Consider the following 22944-nt stretch of genomic DNA (forward strand, 5'->3'; position numbering starts at 1 on the left):
TTGTTACTTTCTTAGAATGAAAAATTACATGGCATTGGAATACTAATTATATCATTCTTTTGTTAGATAAATTAATAGTATAGTGACTAGGGTTAAAGTGTCATTTTTTAAAAAAAAATTATTGTATGGGTATCACCTAATAATAAATTATGGAGATAAATTAAATTAAACTTTGATAAGGGCCTAATTCTCATGGCATGTCTACACTTGAAAAAATAAAATAAAATAAAATTTGAACTTATTTTAAAATGTAATTTTTTTGTTAATTAGTAAACACACATTTGAACTTATTTTGCATTTGAACTAATCAAAAGCAATTAAGCCAATAAGACCGGGTGCTTCCCAAACAAAACCAATAAATTTCAATGCACTGAATCTCTTAGAGGGAAATTTATAAAGGTGTTTATCTTATAGAATTCACTCATCATTAGTCACTTGGCCAAATAGTATATTTAATATAAGATCTTTGTTTTTAGAAATGAAATCAAAAAATTGCCGCGGCTTGCAAGTTTTTCAAAGCACGAGAGCTCAACGCTACTTGTTTTTCAGAGATTCACCTAACACCGATACTAAATTAAGACCATCGAGACTTAAACAAAGGGAATATGATCAATTGACTAATCAGAAACTATGCATGATGACGTTGTGAGGTGCACATCTTCAATTGTAGGGTTCACACAAGTAGTTTCCTCCTCATTTCATGCGGTTGCAAGTGTCTAAAGACCTTGAACAAACGCATCGAAGTCAATGGGCCATCCTCGTGTTACAGTCAACGCATGTTATATTGTCAAAGTTGTCCTAGAAGATAACTATTAAAAAAATAATATCAAATTTCGTCATTTGGAAATACTTTTAGTGACGTCACAAGACACGCACGCATTCAGTTAAAGAAGTCATATTTATGCATTATATATATCATCAATCCCTCATCCCGTGGAGGATGGGACCGTAACGCTGCTTCCACGCCAAGACGACGACTCGTTCAACTTTCAACTCGTCGGTCGATTTATTTGCGAGAGCGCCAGATCCCTTGCAAGCAAAGATTCCTTCTCCTCCTTCTTCGACAAGCAATCATTTCCACGCATATATAATCAAATCGTAATTAATTAATTAATCGATCATATCTAATTTCATGGCGCTCCTCGTCCTGATCCAGTTCGTCTTCTGGGCCGTCGGGAGCCTCGCCGGCCTGCTCTGCTTCGTGGCCTTCCGGGCGGCGGCGCTCCTGGTGGTTGCCGTCGTCCAGCTCCTCAAGCTTCCCCGGCAGGCCTCCATCGGCGCCCTCGATTTCGTCACCGAATTCCTCCGCTCGGTGCTGGAGCAGGCTCTCGGCTTGCTCGGTGGAGTCGTCGCCTCGGTTGCGAAAGCCCTGTTCGAGGCCGTCGCCAGCGCCGTCACAGGGTCGGTGCAGCTAGCGGCGTCGGGCGCGGCAGGGGTGTTGGAGAAGACGAGGGAGTCGCTTGCAGGGGCGGCGGAGACGCTGCCGCAGGTGACTGAAGCGGTGTCGGAGTTGGTCGCGCAGGTCGCCAACGGGATGTTGAGCGGATGGAAGGACGCCCTTCGCTACGTCATGGAGAACGCTTTCAGCTAGCCAATACTTAATTGTTTTTTTTTCTTTTTTTCCCCTAATTTCCGAGGATAAAAAAATATTAATTTGGTTTTTTGACTTTGCAAACAAAAAAAAAAAAACCTGAGTTAACATACATAGAAAAAATAAATAATAAATCTAGCTAATCCTGGACATGATATCAAAATAAATTAAAAAATATTCACAGACAAACTAAAAATCCAGCATCATTTAATTACATCCCATTTGAAAAAAAAAAAAAATCTATAAATTCTGTATCATTTAATTACACCATATTCGAAAGAAAAATTTCTATAAATTCATCGTAACTAAAGATCAAATCACGAATATTCGAATGACAACTTAGATATCCTACCGATACATCATAACCCTATGAACACATGTCAAAAAAAAATGATTAATCAAGCTGAGTAACATCGAGCCTGGGATGACCGGCCCGGTCCTACGAAAATTTCCTACCGACCACCAAGATAAATCGAAAAGCATTTGCAACAAGCAATCCAAAAGCCCAGTATCTTTTAATTGTGTGCCCCATTTGAAAAAAAAAAAATTCTACAAATTCATCATAACTGAAATTTGAATTGCAAATACCTAGGTGATAATCTGAATGTCCTACCGTTGCACTATAACCCCAGTGACACTTAAAGAACACATGTCAGCTGACATAGAGAGGTGTTATTGTAGATGTGATATGTGAATATTTGCCCGCACTGAATCAAGACATCTCAAGTGAGCAAATTGAACTAAATTACAGATTTGCCAATGAACTGTATATGAGAAATTCTCCGAGCTTTGCAAATACTCTGGTTCTAATTTCTAGGCTATCCCTTTTTGGAAAACATCTTCGAATCACGTGTACACGTTGTAGAGAAGAATCTTTGAGAGTTGATGCTATGATGAGCTTAAGGTTCCATTTGACATGATTATAAATTTCACGTATCAAATAAAATTCAGTTCCGACTGCTCAAAAGCTCGTCAATTTGCCATTCGTAATTACATTGACAGCAGAGCCAGGCTTAGTTAAACCATTTTAATTCATTTTCTCTACAAACTAACTTATTCATTTAATTGAAAATCTCATGGAATAAACATTTACACACACTGCAGATACTATAGCTCAATAAAACTAGAACATGAAGCGATTCTGAGGATGTCGAACAGCTTACATACAACATTCAGGAGAAGAATTGGTTAAGCATCAGCATCTTTCTCTACTAGCAGGACTAAAGTCATCCATGGCAGGTCCTAATTAAAAAAAAAAAAAAAAAAAAAAAAAAAGGAGGAAAGAGGGGGAATGAAAGAAAAGAAAGAGGGATCATTAATATGATCAATAATACAGGCCTTGCGTGTGTTTAATTTCGGTATGCATCCAACAAACACGTTTAGTTTTTGAAAGCTGTGCACACAACCATGACCCATCTACATTAACACTTGGAACAGGCTAATTTATGTTCTCCAGATCATTTATGCGGGCAAGAGCAACAAATCAAAATGAAAATAAGCAAAACAACAAAAAAGAAAAATAAAGTTGTGCAGAATGAAACACATCAGACCTGGGAAAATGGTAAAAAGGAAAACGATTCAAGGAAAAAACAACAATTGGTGATTCAAGAGTTAGAAAAACAAACCTTTTTTTTGCATCAACTAAAACAAGAGCATGCCTTCATAGTAGTCCGATAGCTTCTTGCTGCTGCACATATTTTGAGGTCCTTCACAAGTTCTGTTCATATAAAAGAAATTTAGGAGAGGCCTATCATGAAGCCAATCCATCCTAATGGGAATAACTTAAACTAGAGAATAAAAGAGAGATTTTATTTCATGTAGCTACACCACCAAGCATTGAACTTGTCCCCAACAGGAATCCTTTGATCCAACTAATCCATGCCATTCACTGAATAGTTATACTGGCTATCAAAAAGTCTTCTTTTGCCCAAAAAAGGGAAAAAATGGAAGGAAAAAAAAAAGAAAAGGAACGTGAATTACTATGGATGCAAATTAAAGCGCAGCATACAACAGTGTACAAAATCAACATAAAACTTCAAACTATGACAAAGCTTGATACACCACCTCAACAGAAAACTGAAAAAAATGTCAAGTAACAAATGTGGGAATCTCTTTCGAAGGTAAGCCTCTATAGAACCAAAATTGAAATATATATAGTACATTTAAAACAAAGAAAATGATTAGATAGTTAAATTGGAAGTTAACAAGAAATTATTTATGAAGACATTTTAATAGGATAGAGAGTAGGTGGTAAAATTGAAACGAGCTTTTGAAATCTTATATGGTTCTCATTAAACCATAAAAATTATAAGACTGCCAAGACTAAATATACTTCAAGTCAAAAGTGTTGATCAGTTGAAAATTAACACATTTCACAGAGATAAATGCTAAGATAGATGTGTATCATCAAGAAAAATGAAATAAAAAAAATAACTAGATATTATTTTAATAGATAAAAAATAATAGAAACTAGAGAAGTTATGGACGTGCACAAAGAAGATTTATAAATCCTATAACTACGCAGACTGAACTAAAATAGAATCGCAAGGAAGAGAGATAGGGGAGGCTTACACACACACAAAAAAAAACCACCCCAGTATTCTACATGCTTTAAAATGGCAAATCCAATTAAAAATTATCATAAAAATTTAGATATAATGGTATAGTTTTACATTAATTTCAGATGGGATAACACCCATGTGTCAACCTCAAATAGTAAGGATATTTGTTGTAATCTTCACAAAAATTCCTTGATTTCTTTCTTTATATGTTTTTTCAGAGAGAAGAGTCTTAGGACTAAACATATTAAGAATTCTAAGAAATTCAGGCAGCATGTAGTTGAATCACATGACTCTTGCAGCTGATGGTACAAGGACAAAACAAGTTATAGTTATACAAGTCAATCACTACTTAGATAATCAAGATATTAAGTGATATCATTTACCATCTAGAGTAAGAAATATAGTCATACAATAAGCACACTTAGCTACACAGAACAATATAAAACCTAGGAATAGGAATATCCTTGATTTAGGTGACACCTACCCGATATGCGCCAGTGTTCCAGGAATTGAACACCTGCAAAGATAAAACACATGCTGATTCGAAGCAATGGAAGTGTCATAACAAGAACTTCGAAATAGAACATAGATTTCACTCCATTCAATGCTTCATCTTTGGTCCTGTTAAAAAAATCTCTTGAAGGTCATGCAGGGCCCCACAGCCAAAGATCTTTGCCAAGCATGCAAGTAGCTACCATCTTCTCCTGCAAATAAAACTCCTGGATCAGGAAAAAAAATAATGGGTACTAAGAAGTCACAGCAGAATTCTTGAGGTCCAGGATAAAGGTTCTATGGTGAGGATGAGTGTGCTGGGGAATCCACAGTAGTCGAATCTTTAATTTTCCAGATCTCATTGGACAAGTCTGAAACCTTATCAGCAGAAATGCGATCACTGACAGAGCTATCAGCAACAGAATTTTGTTGTGCACAATAAACACCTTTGGAAATTGTACTGTAACCTCCAAAACCTTTCTTTGGGATACGGGCAGCAGAATTATCAACAGTAATAGAAGTATCTTCAATGTTAGCCAAATCCTCTTCATCAGTAGTGCAATTAATAATTCTGGAGTTGACAAGATTGGTTTCTTCAACGCCTAATAACCCATGACTTATATTATGATAGTCTGATTTCAGACTAGAGCCATCCTTTTTTGGTTCATCAGGGAATGAAATAGCACAATCATTCTTCCTAGCAGTAAAGTCTGCTCTGGTTGGTGAAACGTCACCTCCATTGTGTACTGATCTGTGATCAAAATTTTGATGATATTTGAAACATAAATCAGTTTTTTGCATCTGACCAGCATTATTTGCATCTACTGGATCTTCCACAGCATTCTCATTTTTTATGGAATATGTCTCAAATTTTGGTACTAGGTGCTTCCTCTCTTTGATCTTAGTGTCATCATCAGGATCCTTATTGACTACTATTACTTTAAAAGTTACATTATTAACACTATAATCCTCATTCATTCCACTGGATGTGCTATCTAGATAATTCCTATCTCCAGTAGAATCCTTCGGGAATCTCTCTTCGATTGAAAGAGCATTTGAATTATAAGGCTCCGTTCCAGAGAGATTATCAGTCATCTTCTGTATGTCATCAGAAATTTGAGATTTCCTAGATAGAGGTTCCTCGTGCATTTCCACTTTGTTCTGATCTGCTTCAGACTTGAGGAATTCATCTGCACATCGTGCACTTTTGTAAGAACTTGAACTCAAATGATATGACGATTTTTTATCATCCCTTGAGTATGTGGAATCAATAGTTAGAGTTTCCTTTTCCATTATAGCAAAATTTATTTTGTCATGCTTCTTATGACATGAACTGATAGACTTGCTTGAATCTTGATTTTCAGACTGCTTATTATTCACATCAGATTCCATTCTTCCATGCTGTTTTGAATTTGAAAAATGTGCAGATCTCTTATCTCTGATTGCATCTAAGTCCTCCCCAGCTATCCCCTCATCACTATTCATTGTGCCAGCTTTCTCAGAATGGATATCATTTAATCTAGACCTTTTGTGCTTATTAGTACCTCTTTCTTTTGATGGCAGATCATCCTCAGGCGACAAGGACCTCCGCTTAGCAGCTGAATATATTGCAACCTTATCTTCCTTGGAGTCCCTTGTCCTTTTTCCATCTATGAATGGTTCATTGCCTTTGTCTAGAGTTCTATCATCTTGCTTCATCTTTTCAGTTTTCCTTTTAGCATCCTTTTTATCTGAATGATGTCTTCGCTCCATGGATCTAGATCTAGAATGCCTATTGCGATGGGAGGAAGAATGTTGCTGCACTGGAGATCCATTTGATTTTTGAAACCTGGGCGATCTTGAACCAGCTCGAGATGACCTCTTTGCCCTGGAACTAGTGCCTTCTCTGTGATGCTTGAGTGAACGATGTTCAGCTCGAGATGACTTTCTTTCCACAGGACTTGAACTCCTACTTCTGTTTCTCCTTGAGCTAGAATAATGATCACGGGATCTTTCCCTTTCTCGTCTTCTACTATAGAGATCTCGACCATCTCTATATGTTCTTTCATTTTGACGTGAATGGCGTGATCTAATGGGTGATCTTGATCTTCGTTCTCGGTGATATCTAGCCAGAGGCGAGAAAGAATACCTACTTCTTCGGTATTTGATGGGTGATCTTGATCGAGACTTGGATTGACGATGAATAGATGGAGACCTGTTTAAAGAAAAAAAAGTATTACTGTTAGGTAAATGCAATGGACAACAGAGATACAGATAGATTATATAGGATTCAAACTATAGGAGAGAATCATCATGGTTAGAGTCCAAAGAAAGGTCAAAGTGATCAATTCTAGTGCTATGAAACATTGCAAGGAAGAGAAAAAGATAATGGATATAAATCTTTAAAATAGTTGACAGTCACAGTCATCTGATTTGAATAAATATCTATAAAAAAAATCAAAAACAACAACATATATGAGCAGAGAGAAAATAGCAGTATCTACTACCTTGACTTCATGACTTCTGGGGCATCAGTAACTAAACCATCCGCTTTTAATTTCATACTGATTTCAGCTGCCCTTGCTGATGCCATCTCTGTTGCAGATTTCATAGTAGCTACTCTAGCAGCCGCCTGTTGTGTAGTCATTTCTTGTTGCATCTTTAACGCCTGTCGAAATTGCATCTGTTGCATGGCAACAGCTTGCTGCATAACTGAAGATAATGATGAATTTACAAGGGAAGACTTTGAAGGGAGGGAGTTTGCCATCTCAACATTCAATGGGCGTTCCCCTACTAACACGTTGTTCAGTGCCAAAGCTGCAGTTGCTTCTTCTGCTTTAGAGTATTCTATATAAGCAAAATGTTTGGATTCTGTGATGGTACAATCAACAACAGATCCACAGTAACCAAAAAGATGTTTAAGGAGGTCGGCTGTAAGAAGCGGACTAAGGTTACTGACTTGTATCGTTTTCTTCAAAGCATCGGCTTTGGTAGTCTCATCACGTGAGCCTGCATCATGATCATTACAGGATATAAGCCAACACTTTTTTCCAAAGAAGGTCAAAGGTCTGTATTTTTGAATGGACATGAACCAGCAGATGATTCATTTGTAATTTCTAATTTCAAGAGAACCTAGGCAATTCCAAAGATCAATATGAAGTCATCTCAGATTGACAATAACTATAATTGCATTACCAGATCACGAGTAATCAGGTAATATAATTAAATGGAATATTTGAAGCATTGAATTGCAGTAGACTATAGTTTTTACTTGCAAGCAACCAAACGCCACCATGTTGCAACTAGTTTGATAGTTTAACTTTGGATTGTTTGTACTTTGTGAGTCCATATTGTAAAAACAAAAACCAACAGCCAGAGCAAGTAACTTATATCTAACATAACGTGCATTATTTACTGAGAGCCAACTTTCCACTTCTACACTATAATTCTAAAATGTCAGCGTCAGAGACTCTCTTGAAGATTTGTAATCAAATGAACACAGGTAAAGAAGTTAGACCATCTAAATTCTAATATGCACAGGTGAAAATTCATGTCCCAAATTATCCCTTGAGTTCTAGTTGAGCTAACAAAGACAACAAACTGAATTTAAAACATCAATCGTGATAGAATACTATGAAAAGCAAACCTGGAGTAAGGCCAGAAGATTGGGTCTGCATCTGGGCAGCATGAGCTCCAAGAATACGAGCAGCGACAATTGCTTGAGCAGCAGCCATAGCTGCTGCTGAGGGTGCCATAGGTGCCTGACTCAATGTTCCCATTGTAGAAGCGGCTGACAATGCAGTCATCAATAGGTTATGTGGTGGGTGATTGAGCTTGCATTCTGTTTTAGAGCACTGTCCATTCAAGTATTCACGGCAAATCTCCCCCAGTGATGCGCCAATGCCCTGCAAGACCACTCCTGCAGAGGACCCTGATGAAACACCAGCTGTCATGCCTAGCAGCCCTGAGAATGCTCCAGACACCGACCCAGCATAATTTGGCATGTTGGGCATCGACTGATTGACCATATTGGGGTAAGGGGACACGGCCGGCAAGCTCGCTGTGCCAATTGTGGTGCCAGCACTAAAGAAAACCGGGAACGGACTTCCCATGATCGGCTTTCCATTGCAATCAACATGGACCATGTAGTTGCCGCGTTTGGGAACAGCGTAAGTCACGGCGTAGCTCCCATCCCCCTGATCCTTGACCATACCTTCCTGATCTGAGCTCCCAACTCCAACACCAGGCGAGATCTTTACATTCAGTTGGGCTCCTCCAATGGGGACCTTCCTGCTGTCGGAATCTTTCGTCACGACAGTGAAGGTGCAAGACGCGCAGGCGGTGCCTCCAGCGATCCCTGGACCGGCCGCGATGCACTTGGAGGGATCCACCGGCCCGATCGGCTTGGTCGCGAGGTCCTCCGGATCGTCCGCGTCGCTGTCAGATGACTCCCTCTCGGACTCCTCCTTGTCCTTCGCCTTCTCGAGAGCTTTGAAGGTGGCATCGAAGGCGGCCTTGGCGGCGGCTGTCTTCTCGGCCTCGCTCTTGATTTTGGCCTCCTCCGCCTGCTTGATCCATATGGGCTTCGCCGCCGCCGCCGCCGCCGCGCTCCGATCCGCCATGGAGCAAATTGGGACGAACCGGGGAGGCGTTCACCGGGAGCACGATGGCGATTAGGGCTGCGTCGGGAGTTTGGATTTTTTTTGGGAGAAAACTAATAATTGATAAAATACTAATATCGACAGTTTGCGTTACCGATCCTGGCAGACCCACAAGAATACCATATTCATCAACGGCTTATCTGGTGGGGTCCACAGGATAAAAATCTCCGACTTCAGTGGCATTTCGGATGGGCAATTATCCAAATTAGATGCGTGATAAAATATGCCCATTTTAATATCATGAATTATACGAACTCTCAGAGTTTGTAAATACAAATTAGTTCTAGCAAATATATAATAAGTAGGATTTTTAAATTTATGATTATATTTTAACAAAAAAAATATATTTTGAGTATCATGTGCACGCACGTGTATACAATATACATAAACATGCAATGCATTTATATTTATAGAGGGAAAGAGTTTCTTTCCCTGTATATTTATAGGGAGGAACATATAATTTTATTATTATAGGCAAATTAAAGGGTTAAATTAGTGCATCTTATTCAACACCAATTCAGAAGCCATCTATACTAAATCTTGTTTAATAAGTTGATTTATTACTGAATTTAAGCCATAATTATTCAGAGCTCAAAATCAAAAGGATTATATTAATTATTAGTTTTTTTTTCAAAAACTATAATACTGTCATAACGACATCAAATTGAGATAAGAAACTATAATTATATATATACTTGAAACTATATACTAATCCTGAGTGAAGCTCAAGGATCGAGATACAATATATAGAACATATATATTTCTCCTTGGCGAAGCTTAATGTTTTAAATTACAACTTTTGTATTTACAAGAACGTAAACTAGACGTACGTAGGATCCAGTAATTAAATGATCAATTAACAAACTAATGAATTACTGGATTAGAACTGGGAGTAGATCTGCATTTGCTTGAGTATGTGCTCGAAGTTGTCGTTGGGTTTGTCGATGGGATGACTGTGCACTCCCTCGTACGTCGTCACCACTACGCCTTCGTCCTTGGACAGCCTCTGCACTTGCTTCTTCACGTTGCACCCTTGATGTGTGCATCTGTAGTAGCTCCTGCGTTCATCGATCCATGCACGCACGCACGCAGCGTACATATTAATTAGAACCGGTAAATCACTTCCTAATTCTCATGTTTGCATGCAGTTTAATTAATCTAAAACTAATTAAGACGGCATGAATAAATATTCTGTTATTTGTATTATCTTTTAATTAATTTGATTCGAAGGGAAAAGGTTAGAGAGATCGATTTGGGAATTACCTGGGGAACTTGTTGTTCTTGACGGCTTTCTGGCCGTACTTGCGCCAGCGATAGCCGTCGTCGAGGATATCCACCTGGCTCCGCGTCTGGAAGGCGAACCGGTGCCTCCTCGCCTTCTTCTCCTTCTTCTTGTTTGCCGGCTCGACCTCAGAGGCGGCGCGGCCGGGGAACGACGCCTCCGGATCAGCTAAGGATAGCTGACGGGGGGAAGGCAAGGAAGTGGACGGCGGCGGCGGCGGCGCCGCCATGGATGCATAGCTTTCCATCATCGATTGCGCTAATAAAAAAACTTGCTTGATCGCTGGCTAGCTCCTCGCCAACTACTTGCTGCGATCGATCGAGAGGAATCAAAGGATTAATTGGAGTGGGAGATGAAGGGCGCGGCGGCGGCGGCGGAACGGGAGGAAGGATGGAGGGGAAGGTGAAGGGAAAATGTGGGAATATTGATTTGATTGATGTGGTGACCGGAAATTGGTGGACAACGGTGATCGAAGATAAAAGAGCAGGAGACGTGAACGGCAAGTAACTATTGTGACAAAATGGTGAAATCGATCGGCCCTTTCAAGGGATACGGAGCCGGTCCGGGTGATCTAGTCGGATTATGGGCTATGTGCGTCGAAGTCGATAATACTCTCCCGGGCTACGTCCTTACTTCCAAGGTGACTTCGTACATTTTGAAAATGGATAAATAACAAGAAGCTTCGTCTAGCGATTCAGATGGGCACACGGTGAGTGAGGGTAGCTCGGCCTATGGGTCAGGTCAGGCCAGATCATTAGGCTAAACAAGGTCTGAGTATCGAAACTGTTAAAAATAGATAGACCCGATCCAAGCACAGCCAAAACCGGCTCATGCTCATGGTCAAGCCCGTGCAGAGGATATCGTGATAGGCGAGGTTAGGTTCGACCTTAGATGTATCATTTCTAGTCCGACTTATATATGATCCACACGCTCTATCATTCCATATATTAACAAAAATGTTAAACAAAAGATAAAATGATAAGGCAGAAGGACGTTTATCAATCACTATTCTTGGCTTAACTGATTAGACTGGTGAACAAATTGAAAGCATCACTGATCATGTTTTAATAATGTGGCAAAACACCAGAGTTTATTCTTCTAAACTACTGATTACAACACTTTTTTTTTTTTGACTAATCTTACGATGGTTTATACCTTTTGATGGAGTTGGGTCATGTGCTACTGTTCTTAAGTTTATCTCTATAAATTATATTTTCTATTTGATTTACAAGATTCGCATAATCATTTCTTATATTTTCTGAATAATTTGGATAACTGTGCTAAAAAGTTATTCAATGGTAAAATAAATTAGTACAGCTGAAAATAACTCAAAAAAGATGAAAGAGACACCCCCATATAAGGTCAACTTTTTCAGATAAAATTTATCCTCATTTTATACCTACAAAATTTTCTTTATTTTTATACCTAAAAAAATAAGGATAATTAGATAAATAAATATGTATTAGGGAGTTAAAAAATAGAAAAATTTACATGTCGAGAGTAGGAATAAATATTTTTTTACTCCATGAGAGAAAATTAAATTTGCTATTAGGGATTTTAGGACAATTGAAAAAAAAACAATTTTTTTCACATCCATCGTTAAAACTACCTTTTGTTTCTTCTTTAATTAAGTTGGATAAAGAGACGAAAATAATCTTGAGCGAGAGGAAATTATGAATAAAGGTACAAAATGAGATATGAGAAAACCAAAAAAATTCTTTTGAATTAGGCCAATCTGAAGTTGATTTCATGAAAATTCAAATCCATCTCAACTAGAGAATATTTTAGAACAAGGCAAGGAAAAACACGTGAGAACATAAAAAAACACGAAGAGGACTTGCAAATGCCGTATCTTTAATCTGGAATTCAAATCTTTAGTTTGACCAATAAATTAATAAGAGAATTATCCAATTAAAATAATAGAACTTAAATTGTCCGGGCAATTCAGTTTGACCAAGTGGAATTTCTTCATTGGAGAGGAGAACTCCGGAGGTCAATGTCACTGCACGATTGTTGAATGCGTGCATCTGGTTACTTGAGAGGGAAGACTGGAGTAGTCGAGTCTACGCTCTTGCAATTTTCCACGACATTCTCGAATTCTAAGTTTTTTTGAAATGACAATTGACAATATTCAAGTTTTACTTGTCACCTATTGAAAGATTCATCCCTTATAATTTTTTTTTTCACCCAAAAAAAGAGATCGGGGTTAAAGCAAAATTAAATCGCATGATGATTGATTGATTATCAGTGTGCTGCTCTTTCTTCCTCATCGGCTTTGATTCTTCGAATGATTTGTGTGTGTGTTTTGTTTTGCTCAACATTTGAGAAAAATTATATGGATTTCACCGAGAGATAAAGATGGCTGATATATATCAATAAGCACAAATATCGACACAGCCGGAACCACAATTTGTCTAGCCCGGAGCCAATTTGGCAGCTCCCATGGAGATTCAACTTTTATCCAGTGAGAAAACAGAAAGACGTCAAGGGAAAACAGCAATCTTTTGGTTAGAGGTGTAAATGTCGGGAGGGGCATACAATGTATTAGGATCTCAACTGCCCATCTCAACATCAACAATTGGGCTGTCATCAGGAAGATTTGGTAGAATAGATGCGGCAATATCCTCGATTTTAAGAGGAGAATGTCGAGCAGCATACTGGAAGAAAACCTGAATTGCCAATGCAAATGAGACAAACAAGAATCAAAATCTATAGAACCATAGAAATAGATTTGAAAAAAAAAACAGAAATGGTTCAAGAACTGATTTAGGAAAAAAAAATATATCAATCTGCTAAAGAGTTGGAAAAGTATTGTAAACAAAATATCATGTCAAGGATGAAAAGTAGAACAATAAAAAATTGATGGAAAACAGGTTTCGTGGAACAAAAGTGACATTATAACCAGAAAAATATAAGATGTCATTAACCATGAATATCAGATATAAAGCTATTATTTATTAAGCACATAGAAGTTACTGGGAGACCATCTGAGTTTAATCAATGTAATAATACGAGAAAATTCATATGAACAAGACCGTAGAATAGCTGCAAGTAGGTGTTTTAACATCTTGCTTGTGTTTCCATACGTTTTGCATCTGAGAAATGACTGTTTATCCTAGCTTTTATGCATATCTATGAATACAAATCGCAGGATTTTTTCTCAGTTTCTCATCAGGAAAAACAATATCCGCACCAGGAAAATAGACAGGACGTGAAACCCAATTAGTGATATGTAGTGGAATAGGGGAGAGTAAAGTCAACTGAGTCATTTGCCTTGTTTGGCCAGGTTTGCCACTTTAATCAGATGGGTTCCATAATTACTCCTACTTCAGCCAGACCATATGGACCCATATATAAAAACATTGTGCAAGGGTAGACTAGCTCAACATAGTAGTAACTTGTTTTCCCAACTGTTTGAGATTGGTGACAAAGCTACTAGATGTTTAATTTTGATCATGAAGTAAGAAGCTCCATGTCAAGTGCCTGTACCTACAAAACCACTTTGGTATTGAACATTATAGCTATTCTATCTTTGTGCGCAGAGATTCCTACTTGATAGAATAATTGTGCAAAACAAATACAATTAAGAGAATTACAGAGGCAAAGTTTAATTATAACAAAATAGGATGTAGCAACAACAAAAAATGTTTTATTGATGTAACAAAAACCCTACAGTGATTTTTGTAATAACACATTAACACCAACAGTTTTTTGATTGAGGATGAAACAGAAGCATTGTAGAGATGATTATGAACTCGAAGATTCAAAACGCAGTGAACAGAGATGATGAGGCAAACACATATGTCATATGATAAACGGTGATAATCTATACAACATTATAGATCAAATACATTTTGGTGAAAATTTCTGAATCTGTTTAATTTTCTAGGCAACAAGATTTGCTTTATTTCCAGCTTATCTCATTCAATGATCATATGTTTCATGTTCAACTTATTTATCAGTTTCTGCATCTTACTACCATTATGTTAATTTAGCAGTCATGCTGAATTATGTCAGTTACATTCCTACCTTAGAGTAGCTATCAGCAAATGCTCGTGCACGGTTAGACTTGCTTATGAATTGCAAATCACCAATCTCTAGCTTTCCATCTACAACTCTCACACTTTCATCTTTAATAGCAAATCGGAGGAGGTTTCCTGCTCGAAATTCTGACTGCATAATTGACGAGACAGACTTTACTATCCCATTTTTTAACCAGCTAAAAAAAATGCATGCCACATTACCTTCTGAATGAAATCAACCTCTAAGCTACCAAACTCAACAGGAGGATCATCAGAGGTTGTTAATTTACCATCTTCTTGCATTTCCAAGACAACCTGAAATAGGAGATGAGGATAAGAGTATGAAGGTGACCATCATCTCTTCATCGTTGTCATCATCTAGCTGTGTTTATTACTACTCTATGCTAGGCTATATTTAATAATATTCAAGGATAAGAGTTTGAAGATATACTTGTAATAACATTATTATCTTTGTGTAGTATGGTGGCATAGTATTTCACCTTAATCACTTTTTTGACTATCCCTTCTGTAACTAGAGTTAACTATAATAGCAAAAGTTATGGGGAAAAAAACTCAAGGAGAGCATATGAGATATTTTTTTCAGTGCAAACATAGAAGATCTATCCATTTCTACTAACCAATGGAACTAAGGTTTAAAATCATAATCTGAACTACGGACAACTTTTATTTCCTTTAACCAATAAAATTATCGGAAACATGGAAACACGAACTTCTGCATGTTATTTAGACAAGTTTTAAACCCACATGCACAATATACTTTTCACTACTACTAACAAAAAAAAAGCAAAAAAGGAAAAAATAAGTCTCAATAAAGCCTAACAATCTTAACCACGTAAGAATAGCAAAAGTACCAACTTTACATACAAACACAGGCCCAGCAATTTGATGCCCTGATAGGGACATGTTCAATTCTCCAATATATATTTTTAACCATATATAAATACAATTTCACTTAGGGTGACAATTCGTGTCATGCCATGTCATGTCAATAGCACCATAAACAAGTCATGTCATTTGGATAAAAAATAATAATATAAAACATTGTTATTTTTCTTAAAAAAAATAATAATGTTTTGTGACCATGAAGGGGAGCCTTGGCGCAACGGTAAAGTTGTTGCTTTGTGACCAAAAGGTCACGGGTTCGAATCCTAAAAACAACCTCTTGCAAAAAGCAAGGTAAGGCTGCGTACAATGGATCCTTCCCCGGGACCCCGCATAGCGGGAGCTTTGTGCACCGGGCTGCCCTTTTTTGTTATTTTTCTTAAAAATAATTTTATATGGTGTAACATTAACTAAACTAACTAAAATTATTTTATATTGCATAAAAGTTACTAATATTGACAATTCGTATAAACTCATTTATATATTCCAGTTGTGTCACGTCACGTTCAACTCTATTAATTGTGTTTTGGGTTGGATTGTATAATTAGGTCATGACTGACATTGCCATCTCTAATCTCACTGTTAATTTCAACATAAGAAGCGTCATCTCTATAATTAGTTGTAAAAACTAACAACAAAAGTATGATTAGGCCATTATCAAATGTTGCACTGGTCTTTCAAATTAATCACTGATTAGAAATTACTATCAAGCAAAAAAATATCAATAGGGAAACTGTATTGGTTCTTATTTAACTCCCCCACAACTTTTTTACATAAGAATTGAATTGATCAGATGACCAAATTCAGTGGATAACAGATCTAAGGAGTACGCAATACGAACCTGTTGCTGAGTTGGCACCAAACCTTGGCTATCTGTATCAAGAAAATACTGGCTACAGAAATTATCTTTCCACACAAGAGCTAAAGGTGTATTTCCTGTTTGATAATGTGCATGCCTGAGAAAGACAACAGAGACATTAAAATGTGGGAAGGAGGCACTTTGATCAGTTATCATTGAAGAGTTAGATGTTGGTATGGGCTTTGTTTGCAACACATTTCAATTTGCTAATTTTCTCTCAATATATTGCAATAACTAATTCTTGTTTAGGGAGGGAGCAAGGGAAAAAACTAAGAACGAGCAGGTAAGACAACAAAATCCACTCATAAACAGAAAGGATAATCAAGCAAATAAATTCATGAAGAGTATCTCATCTTGCTCGATTGAAGGAAAAAAAGTGTTATATGCACTACAATGAGAACTAAGTGTATGGATCTTTGTGCATAAATGTACAAGTATGCATGTGACCAAAGAAGTGCTACATGCTACAAATTGGATTTAATTTGGTTCAATTAGGGATTTGATTGAATGGATAAAATTTCGGCTAAGAGGTTAGGTCTCGAATAGGCCTAAATTGGGCACAAATCAAACTTAATCTGAGTGGACCTGACTAGCATGTAGAATAAATTTATTATGAGAATTTTATTATTTTCGCTATCCATACTGTTATTTACTCATTCACTGATGGTCTGTAAAACTATTTGGACATTTAGACTTGCCTTCTTTTTTTATTAACATTTTTCTGCTTCTGTTATGTTTGAGTTGCGTTATTAAAATCTATGATTTTAGGCCTCGTATACTAACTCGGATACCTAGGGATGATTTCACTATGGTTACAATTACATGTGGAAATTGTGGCAGATATGTTGTCTGGAGTTCTCACATCAAAGTTGGCATGTTGGTACAGTTGTGTAGCCAAAGAAATTACCATCCGAGCATAGGGTCATTCCAAGTGGTGGGCTGGAAACCCATCCAAAGCATAAAATGTTATGTGGAAGTTTGTGTGATATAACTTACATTTGTTTCTCAAGCTATCCATTATATGATGCAATGAAGGCAAAAATAGAACGCACATTGGAAAACAATAAAGCCAAAGGAAACAAGCCCATTTATTACATAAAAGGCTGTGGTGAAGTATTGAGTTACTCCAACTTCAAGTGTTCAAGATTGCCACTTGGATCTATTCAAGTTATGATAAAAAGAACTGATTAGCCTTAGATCAGTACATTTATGTAACTTGAAAAAAAAAAAGGAAAAAAAAAACTAGAGTTAACTAGTTAGAGACCCATCATCACTTAACTTATTTCGAATTAAAATATTTAAGATTTTCAATAACTCTTAAGGCCTTTGGTATTGGTGCTACCTAAACAATTGTCAGGCAAGAAACTGTGATAAACTAAAATGGAAATTGCAGCCAAACTATTCAAAAAGACTACCTTTTAAAAGTAGACATTGTGATATGTTGATAGAAAACAGAAACTTACTTGTTAAAGAATAGTAGGCCATCTTTAGTATAAGGCATAGAAGTAGAATATGCTGCATGTAGACCTGCTTGATTACAATCATAGATAGGAACAACAGAAAATCGGTATCTGTGATATGTTGATGGAGAATTGCAAGCTCCAGACTCTGCAAGCTTTGAGTTCAACCAAAAGAATCTAAATTCTGCAGTACAATCATACAGCGAGTAGTCTCTCCAACAGACCATATCAATCACATAGTATGTTTGATCGGGCTGCAAATTATAACCTAAAATGTAAATAACAGCTGAAGAAAAGATTAATTTTAGAACAGAAAATAGTTATGTCAAATGGAACCATGTCTTTACAATTTACACATGCCAATTTATAGAATGAAACCTACCTCGTGAAATATGCAATCTAATACACAATAAGAACTTGCAGGACCAGAGCTATCTCTGGTCCTAGAGCCGTTGGGCAATGAAGACGGAAAGTGATGCAGAACAGATCCATTCCTCAACCTACTAATTGTTGTCCCATTAGAGGAAACAACAAAGCAACGGTTTCCAGCAGGCCTGGCAAAAACATACCTACAAATATTTCTCCATATCAATTTATTAACAATTTGTGTGCATAATTTTAATTCAAGAAAACCTTCCATAGTTGTTTTTGGGAAATAAAACTAGCAGAACAAAACTCATTTTGACAAATTATTATGAGCACATCACCAAGTTGACAAAGAAGCTTCTAGGCAAGAGCTGAGCTTAAATGACTTCTAAAGTGCATCCACCTGGAGCATGGGCTAGTAAGATAACAATCATGTGGAGAAGTTCAGTTTTAAGAAAAGTGACCATTCATATTCTTAATTTAATGATCTTAGGTTCTTAGCTCGAAGATTCTCATGCATATCACATACTGTCTGTTGTAAAATCAGATTAAGTAATCATGCTATATGAGGGTAGACCCATCTCATTTTAACAGATATTATTGGTATGAATCAGTTGGTAAATTCCTACTCGATGTTCATCAACAACTCACAAGATATTAGTTTATTTGACATTTTTACTAATTATTGATAATTTTTACTTGTTTATCCCCTTTCCACTATTTTGTTAGAAAGAAATTCCAGTTCATGAACAACAAGTTAATTCTGATTAACAAGAGGATAGCCATTTTAGATAATTCTGGGAAGTTTGAAAAAAATTGAAAAGCACCAAATAGGTTGTGTCAGTTAAAATTTCAAATCAATGTTGCAAATCAGAAGTGTAGAAGCATTTTATGAATCTTAGTTTCTACGATGAAATAACAAGATCATAGCTGAATAGTCTCAAAAAGTGCAATGCAGATGGCTTCATACAGTTGGGGATTTGCAACTCGTCTTATGCTTTCCTTTCTTTTCATTTCTTTTTTTACATGAGAGGCTGTGAAGAAAAGGAACACAAAACTCTCATTTTGGAGTTACATGAAGAGATGCACTTGAAGAAAGATCGTTTAAGTGATAGGGCCCGAATTACATAATTTTGTGATCGTAAACCATAAACACACAGTGATTTAACTTGTTGCGGGAGGAAAAAAACTACAAACTATTAGACAGAGAGCGGGAAACGTTTCGCAAGGCTACACATCGGAAGAAACGAATTAGCAAGGTGATCAAAGAGCAATCAACTTCTCGCGGCTACCACAAGCTACAAATGCGCAAAGGAGATAGCTTTAGCACTCACCAGTCACGATCAAGTTTAGGAGGTATATCGATCATCCATTCCGGAAGCATAAGCTGTCGTGCAAACCACTGGCGAGCCTCCCGACCCTTGAGCTTAGAGGCCTGCACCACGTTCAATTCCCTCGCCGGCGCCACGGACTCATCTAAATGAGCCTCGTGCTCCTCAGAATCCGCCGCCCGGGTCAGGATGCCCTTGTCCGGAAGGATAAGGTCAGAGGAGGAGGAGGAGGAAAGGGTAAAGACGGAGGAGGCTAGCCGTCGGGCGCGGTTCTGGGAGTCAGAACGCTGCTGAGTCTGGCGGAGGAGCGCTAGCTCCCTCCGCCTCTGCTGATCAGACACCGCCGAGCGCTTGATGGAGCGGCGGACCTCCGGTTGCGGCATCCCTCCTACGGTGGACGCACGTTGAGTCGTGGGAGGAACAAAGAGGTGGAGGGATCGTCCTAATGAAGCCCTAACGAGTAAGCAGTTCGGATCCTCCGGACCAAATGCCCCTGGACCACCCCTGGACCACAAATTCCACATAAGAAGGATTCACGTGCAAAGCACGTGCGTGCTGGAAACCCAACTCACGCAGAAACGAAAGAGGCAGCGAGCAGCCAAACGAAGAGCCCTAGCGGCGATAACCGTCCCCGCGTCTGCGACCAGTGTGAGGTTTCCCATGAAGTTGGAACTGTAATAGGTTGCCGGAGTTGGATTCCTGCGTGAGTCGGGGCTGTTGGAGGCCGTCGCCGACGCCACGGGCCGTCGGGGACGCGAGGGGTTTTCCGCCACCGAGAAATTTGTGGGCGAGAGAGGCTTTCGTCGCCGGCAGGAGGATAGGGCTCCTCCTCCTCTTCGTTTGGCTGGGAAACCTCACACTGGTCGCGGACGCGGGGACGGTTATCGCCGCTAGGGCTCTTCGTTTGGCTGCTCGCTGCCTCTTTCGTTTCTGCGTGAGTTGGGTTTCCAGCACGCACGTGTTTTGCACGTGAATCCTTCTTATGTGGAATTTGTGGTCCAGGGGTGGTCCAGAGGATCCGAAGGAGAAATACATTTTCAAAATTTTCAACTTATGTCCCGAAAATATTTTTATTTCCATTTATATCCCTCCTAAAATATTTTCGTTCCCACTTATATCCATACCGTTAATTCGTCCGTTCATAAATTAGAGTCTGATTCCTCATTCATTCAGTGTAAACCCTAGCTAGCTCTCCTCACCAAATTGATTCTTCTCTTTCATTAAACCCTAGCTCTCATTTTCAAATCGATTTTTCCCCTTCATTCCAATTTCACTCGCAGCCACCTATTTCTCTCCAATATCAATCGGCGAAACAAAGGAGACAATCTCGTTTGACCTCTATCTATAAGTCTTGATGAAAGTTTTTTCCAGATAAATTTTGTTGCTTTAATTGACGTTTTTGGCGAACATTAATCATTATGTTGTTTAATTTTTATTTGTTTGAATTAAAATTTTAACTTCAATTAATGTATGTGTGGACACAAAGTACATGTGTGATTTTTTTAAAAAAAATTAAGAGATCTGTTCCATTCTCGATGTGCTTTTTTTGTATGGAAGATAACACTTATTGAACTTTCATTAGTATATTTATAGTTGAATCGTTTCTTAAGAAGTATATATTTATAGTTTCCCAAAAATTTTGAGTTTGTTTTTAAATTAAGAAGAATGCGGCTATACTAATTCCCATCACATTATGTTAATGATATCTAACGTTGAATAATTATTTTTTATATCGATTGAAACAAGTTGGTAATGTAGCTTGAGTTTAGTGATAAAATGGTTAGTAGTTTGATTTAATTTCAGTTTGAAAGTCGAATTTTGCAATCTATGTTATATAATTATCATTAATGTTTCAATGGTTGACTATAATATAGAGAAAGACACATATTATTTTTATTAGACGAACCCTCGTGTTTATGACAATTGGGAAGAAACTCATTTACAAGTTAATAGATATGGCGGTGCTTCCCACAAATTGTACCAAACCAAGGAGGAAACAGTGAGAGCTTTTAATGCTTATAGAGATAAACAACATGCTTCCTTCACCCCCTATAAGCCAAAATAGTTCGAGCTCAAGTTTGGGGTCAACTTCAGCTACCACTCAAGTTCCAATTAAAAACTAAAGCAAAGCGAAGAACTATTCAAGTTAATAGATGCTCAGTTACATTTAGCTAATGAATATCATAATAATATATTAAAAGATTGCTGAGATTTATGAAGATCTAAAAAAGAAAATAGATTCTCTTCATGTTGATGATTAGTATACTTGTTTTAGTTTGATAAATGCATTGAATTAAAAGTACTAGTTTTTTTTTTGCTATGCTATTGTTCTCAGAATTGAATGGATCAGTCTTAGATTTAAAGTACTAGTAGATTTATTTGAAGTTTTTTCATTGGATGATAGAATTTGTTTACAGATTGAATGGACTAGTCCTAATTTTAAATTTTTTGGTTGGGATGAGTGGATATTGGTTTTCTTTTTATGTAATTGAATGGATCATCGCTCATCTGTTCAAGATTGAATAAAGGCTTCACATTACCTTGTTTTCGAGCCCTTTTGCTTTCATGGGAAGGATAAGTTGTATGCATCATTCTTAACGCTGCATTAATCATGAACCGCTTCCATTGCTTTCATAGGATGGATGGATAATCTTCCAAGAACCACTTCGAGAATTCAATTTTTTCTAGAAGGATTCGATATCTTTCTTCAACTTTTCATGTGAAGAATTAATTGTTAATGAGGGATATGGTTCAACCCACAAACATAAAATGTCAACCCTCTTTTGTCTCACATTGAAAAAAAATACAATAACAATACACATCCATGTTAACAATAAAAATTGAAAAAAAAAAATTATAGCAACAATAAGCATCCATGTTAAGACAGTACAATGCATACATCAAAAACAAATATCTTACACCAAAATAAAAATACAAAATGAAATCCAAATCCAGTTACATATGACAATCTCATACCATAGTTATCTAAAAGTAGCCACATGTGCAAAGAGAAAGACATTATGTTATGCTAGAAATTCACATGTCCAATCAATAAAATCAAATGCATGCTAAACCAAATATCAATTATTTATCGAAGCTTGTGAAGTTGATCTTGTATTCTCTCTTGGTACTGGAATATCCCTTGTGTTCTCTTGGACTGGAGTTGAATGACTTTGCTTCCTTTGATTATGTACGTATGCTCTTAGTTTGGAAACAGTGACAAAGTTTTTCCTTCCTTTCATGAATACAAGATTATTTGTAAGCTGCAAAACGAAATTATATACATTGAATTTAAATCATGATAGTGTGTGCAGGTTATGCTAGAAATTGATTAACTATACTTTTAAATTACTTACATTTATAGTGATCGGCGTGCCTTGTGCTCCAGTATGCACACCATTGTGTGAGGCTGACCTGCTCACCTATATTCCAATAAA

At 37.4% G+C, this 22944-nt stretch overlaps 3 protein-coding genes across 4 annotated transcripts; all 3 read right to left on the reverse strand.

The window, feature by feature from the left end:
* Positions 1-3215: 3215 nt before the first annotated feature.
* On the reverse strand, positions 3216-9334 carry LOC122005369. 2 transcript variants are annotated; one of them, XR_006118387.1, is made up of 4 exons: positions 8270-9334; positions 7131-7632; positions 4637-6838; positions 3216-3308 (listed from the first exon to the last, which is right to left on the reverse strand). XR_006118387.1 is itself a non-coding variant. In XM_042560393.1 (3 exons), the coding sequence occupies exons 1-3, from the start codon at positions 9243-9245 to the stop codon at positions 4942-4944; spliced, it is 3375 nt and encodes a 1124-aa protein (XP_042416327.1). In that variant the 5' UTR covers positions 9246-9334; the 3' UTR covers positions 4502-4941. The 2 variants fall into 2 exon arrangements, 1 of the variants encoding a protein (XP_042416327.1); XM_042560393.1 differs by lacking the exon at positions 3216-3308 and having other exon boundaries at positions 4502-6838.
* Positions 9335-9988: 654 nt separating this feature from the next.
* Positions 9989-11067, reverse strand: LOC122003577 (probable WRKY transcription factor 75). The gene is made up of 2 exons (XM_042558671.1): positions 10548-11067; positions 9989-10342 (listed from the first exon to the last, which is right to left on the reverse strand). Exons 1-2 carry the CDS (start codon positions 10814-10816, stop codon positions 10165-10167), a joined length of 447 nt encoding a protein of 148 aa, XP_042414605.1. The 5' UTR covers positions 10817-11067; the 3' UTR covers positions 9989-10164.
* Positions 11068-12914: 1847 nt separating this feature from the next.
* LOC122005370 (snurportin-1-like) lies at positions 12915-19950 on the reverse strand. Its single transcript, XM_042560394.1, has 7 exons — positions 19511-19950; positions 18193-18379; positions 17814-18064; positions 16333-16447; positions 14811-14903; positions 14596-14739; positions 12915-13235 (listed from the first exon to the last, which is right to left on the reverse strand). Exons 1-7 carry the CDS (start codon positions 19888-19890, stop codon positions 13119-13121), a joined length of 1287 nt encoding a protein of 428 aa, XP_042416328.1. The 5' UTR covers positions 19891-19950; the 3' UTR covers positions 12915-13118.
* Between the last annotated feature and the right edge of the window lie 2994 nt (positions 19951-22944).

The sequence above is a fragment of the Zingiber officinale genome, chromosome 7B (assembly GCF_018446385.1).
Source record: "Zingiber officinale cultivar Zhangliang chromosome 7B, Zo_v1.1, whole genome shotgun sequence".
NCBI lineage: Eukaryota > Viridiplantae > Streptophyta > Magnoliopsida > Zingiberales > Zingiberaceae > Zingiber > Zingiber officinale.

What these genes read in the sequence shown, in the direction of transcription:
- LOC122005369 (XM_042560393.1), bottom strand. Translation starts at nt 9,245, where the DNA reads ATGGCGGATCGGAGCGCGGCGGCGGCGGCGGCGGCGAAGCCCATATGG. An exon ending in ATCTTCTGGCCTTACTCCAG is followed by an intron (nt 7,633 to 8,269) that starts GTTTGCTTTTCA and finishes ATCATGATGCAG; the next exon opens with GCTCACGTGATGAGACTACC. An exon ending in CCAGAAGTCATGAAGTCAAG is followed by an intron (nt 6,839 to 7,130) that starts GTAGTAGATACT and finishes TTCTTTAAACAG; the next exon opens with GTCTCCATCTATTCATCGTC.
- LOC122005370 (XM_042560394.1), bottom strand. Translation starts at nt 19,890, where the DNA reads ATGCCGCAACCGGAGGTCCGCCGCTCCATCAAGCGCTCGGCGGTGTCT. An exon ending in CCTAAACTTGATCGTGACTG is followed by an intron (nt 18,380 to 19,510) that starts GTGAGTGCTAAA and finishes AAATATTTGTAG; the next exon opens with GTATGTTTTTGCCAGGCCTG. An exon ending in GGCCTACTATTCTTTAACAA is followed by an intron (nt 16,448 to 17,813) that starts GTAAGTTTCTGT and finishes TGTCTTTCTCAG; the next exon opens with GCATGCACATTATCAAACAG.
- LOC122003577 (XM_042558671.1), bottom strand. Translation starts at nt 10,816, where the DNA reads ATGATGGAAAGCTATGCATCCATGGCGGCGCCGCCGCCGCCGCCGTCC. An exon ending in AAGAACAACAAGTTCCCCAG is followed by an intron (nt 10,343 to 10,547) that starts GTAATTCCCAAA and finishes CGATGAACGCAG; the next exon opens with GAGCTACTACAGATGCACAC.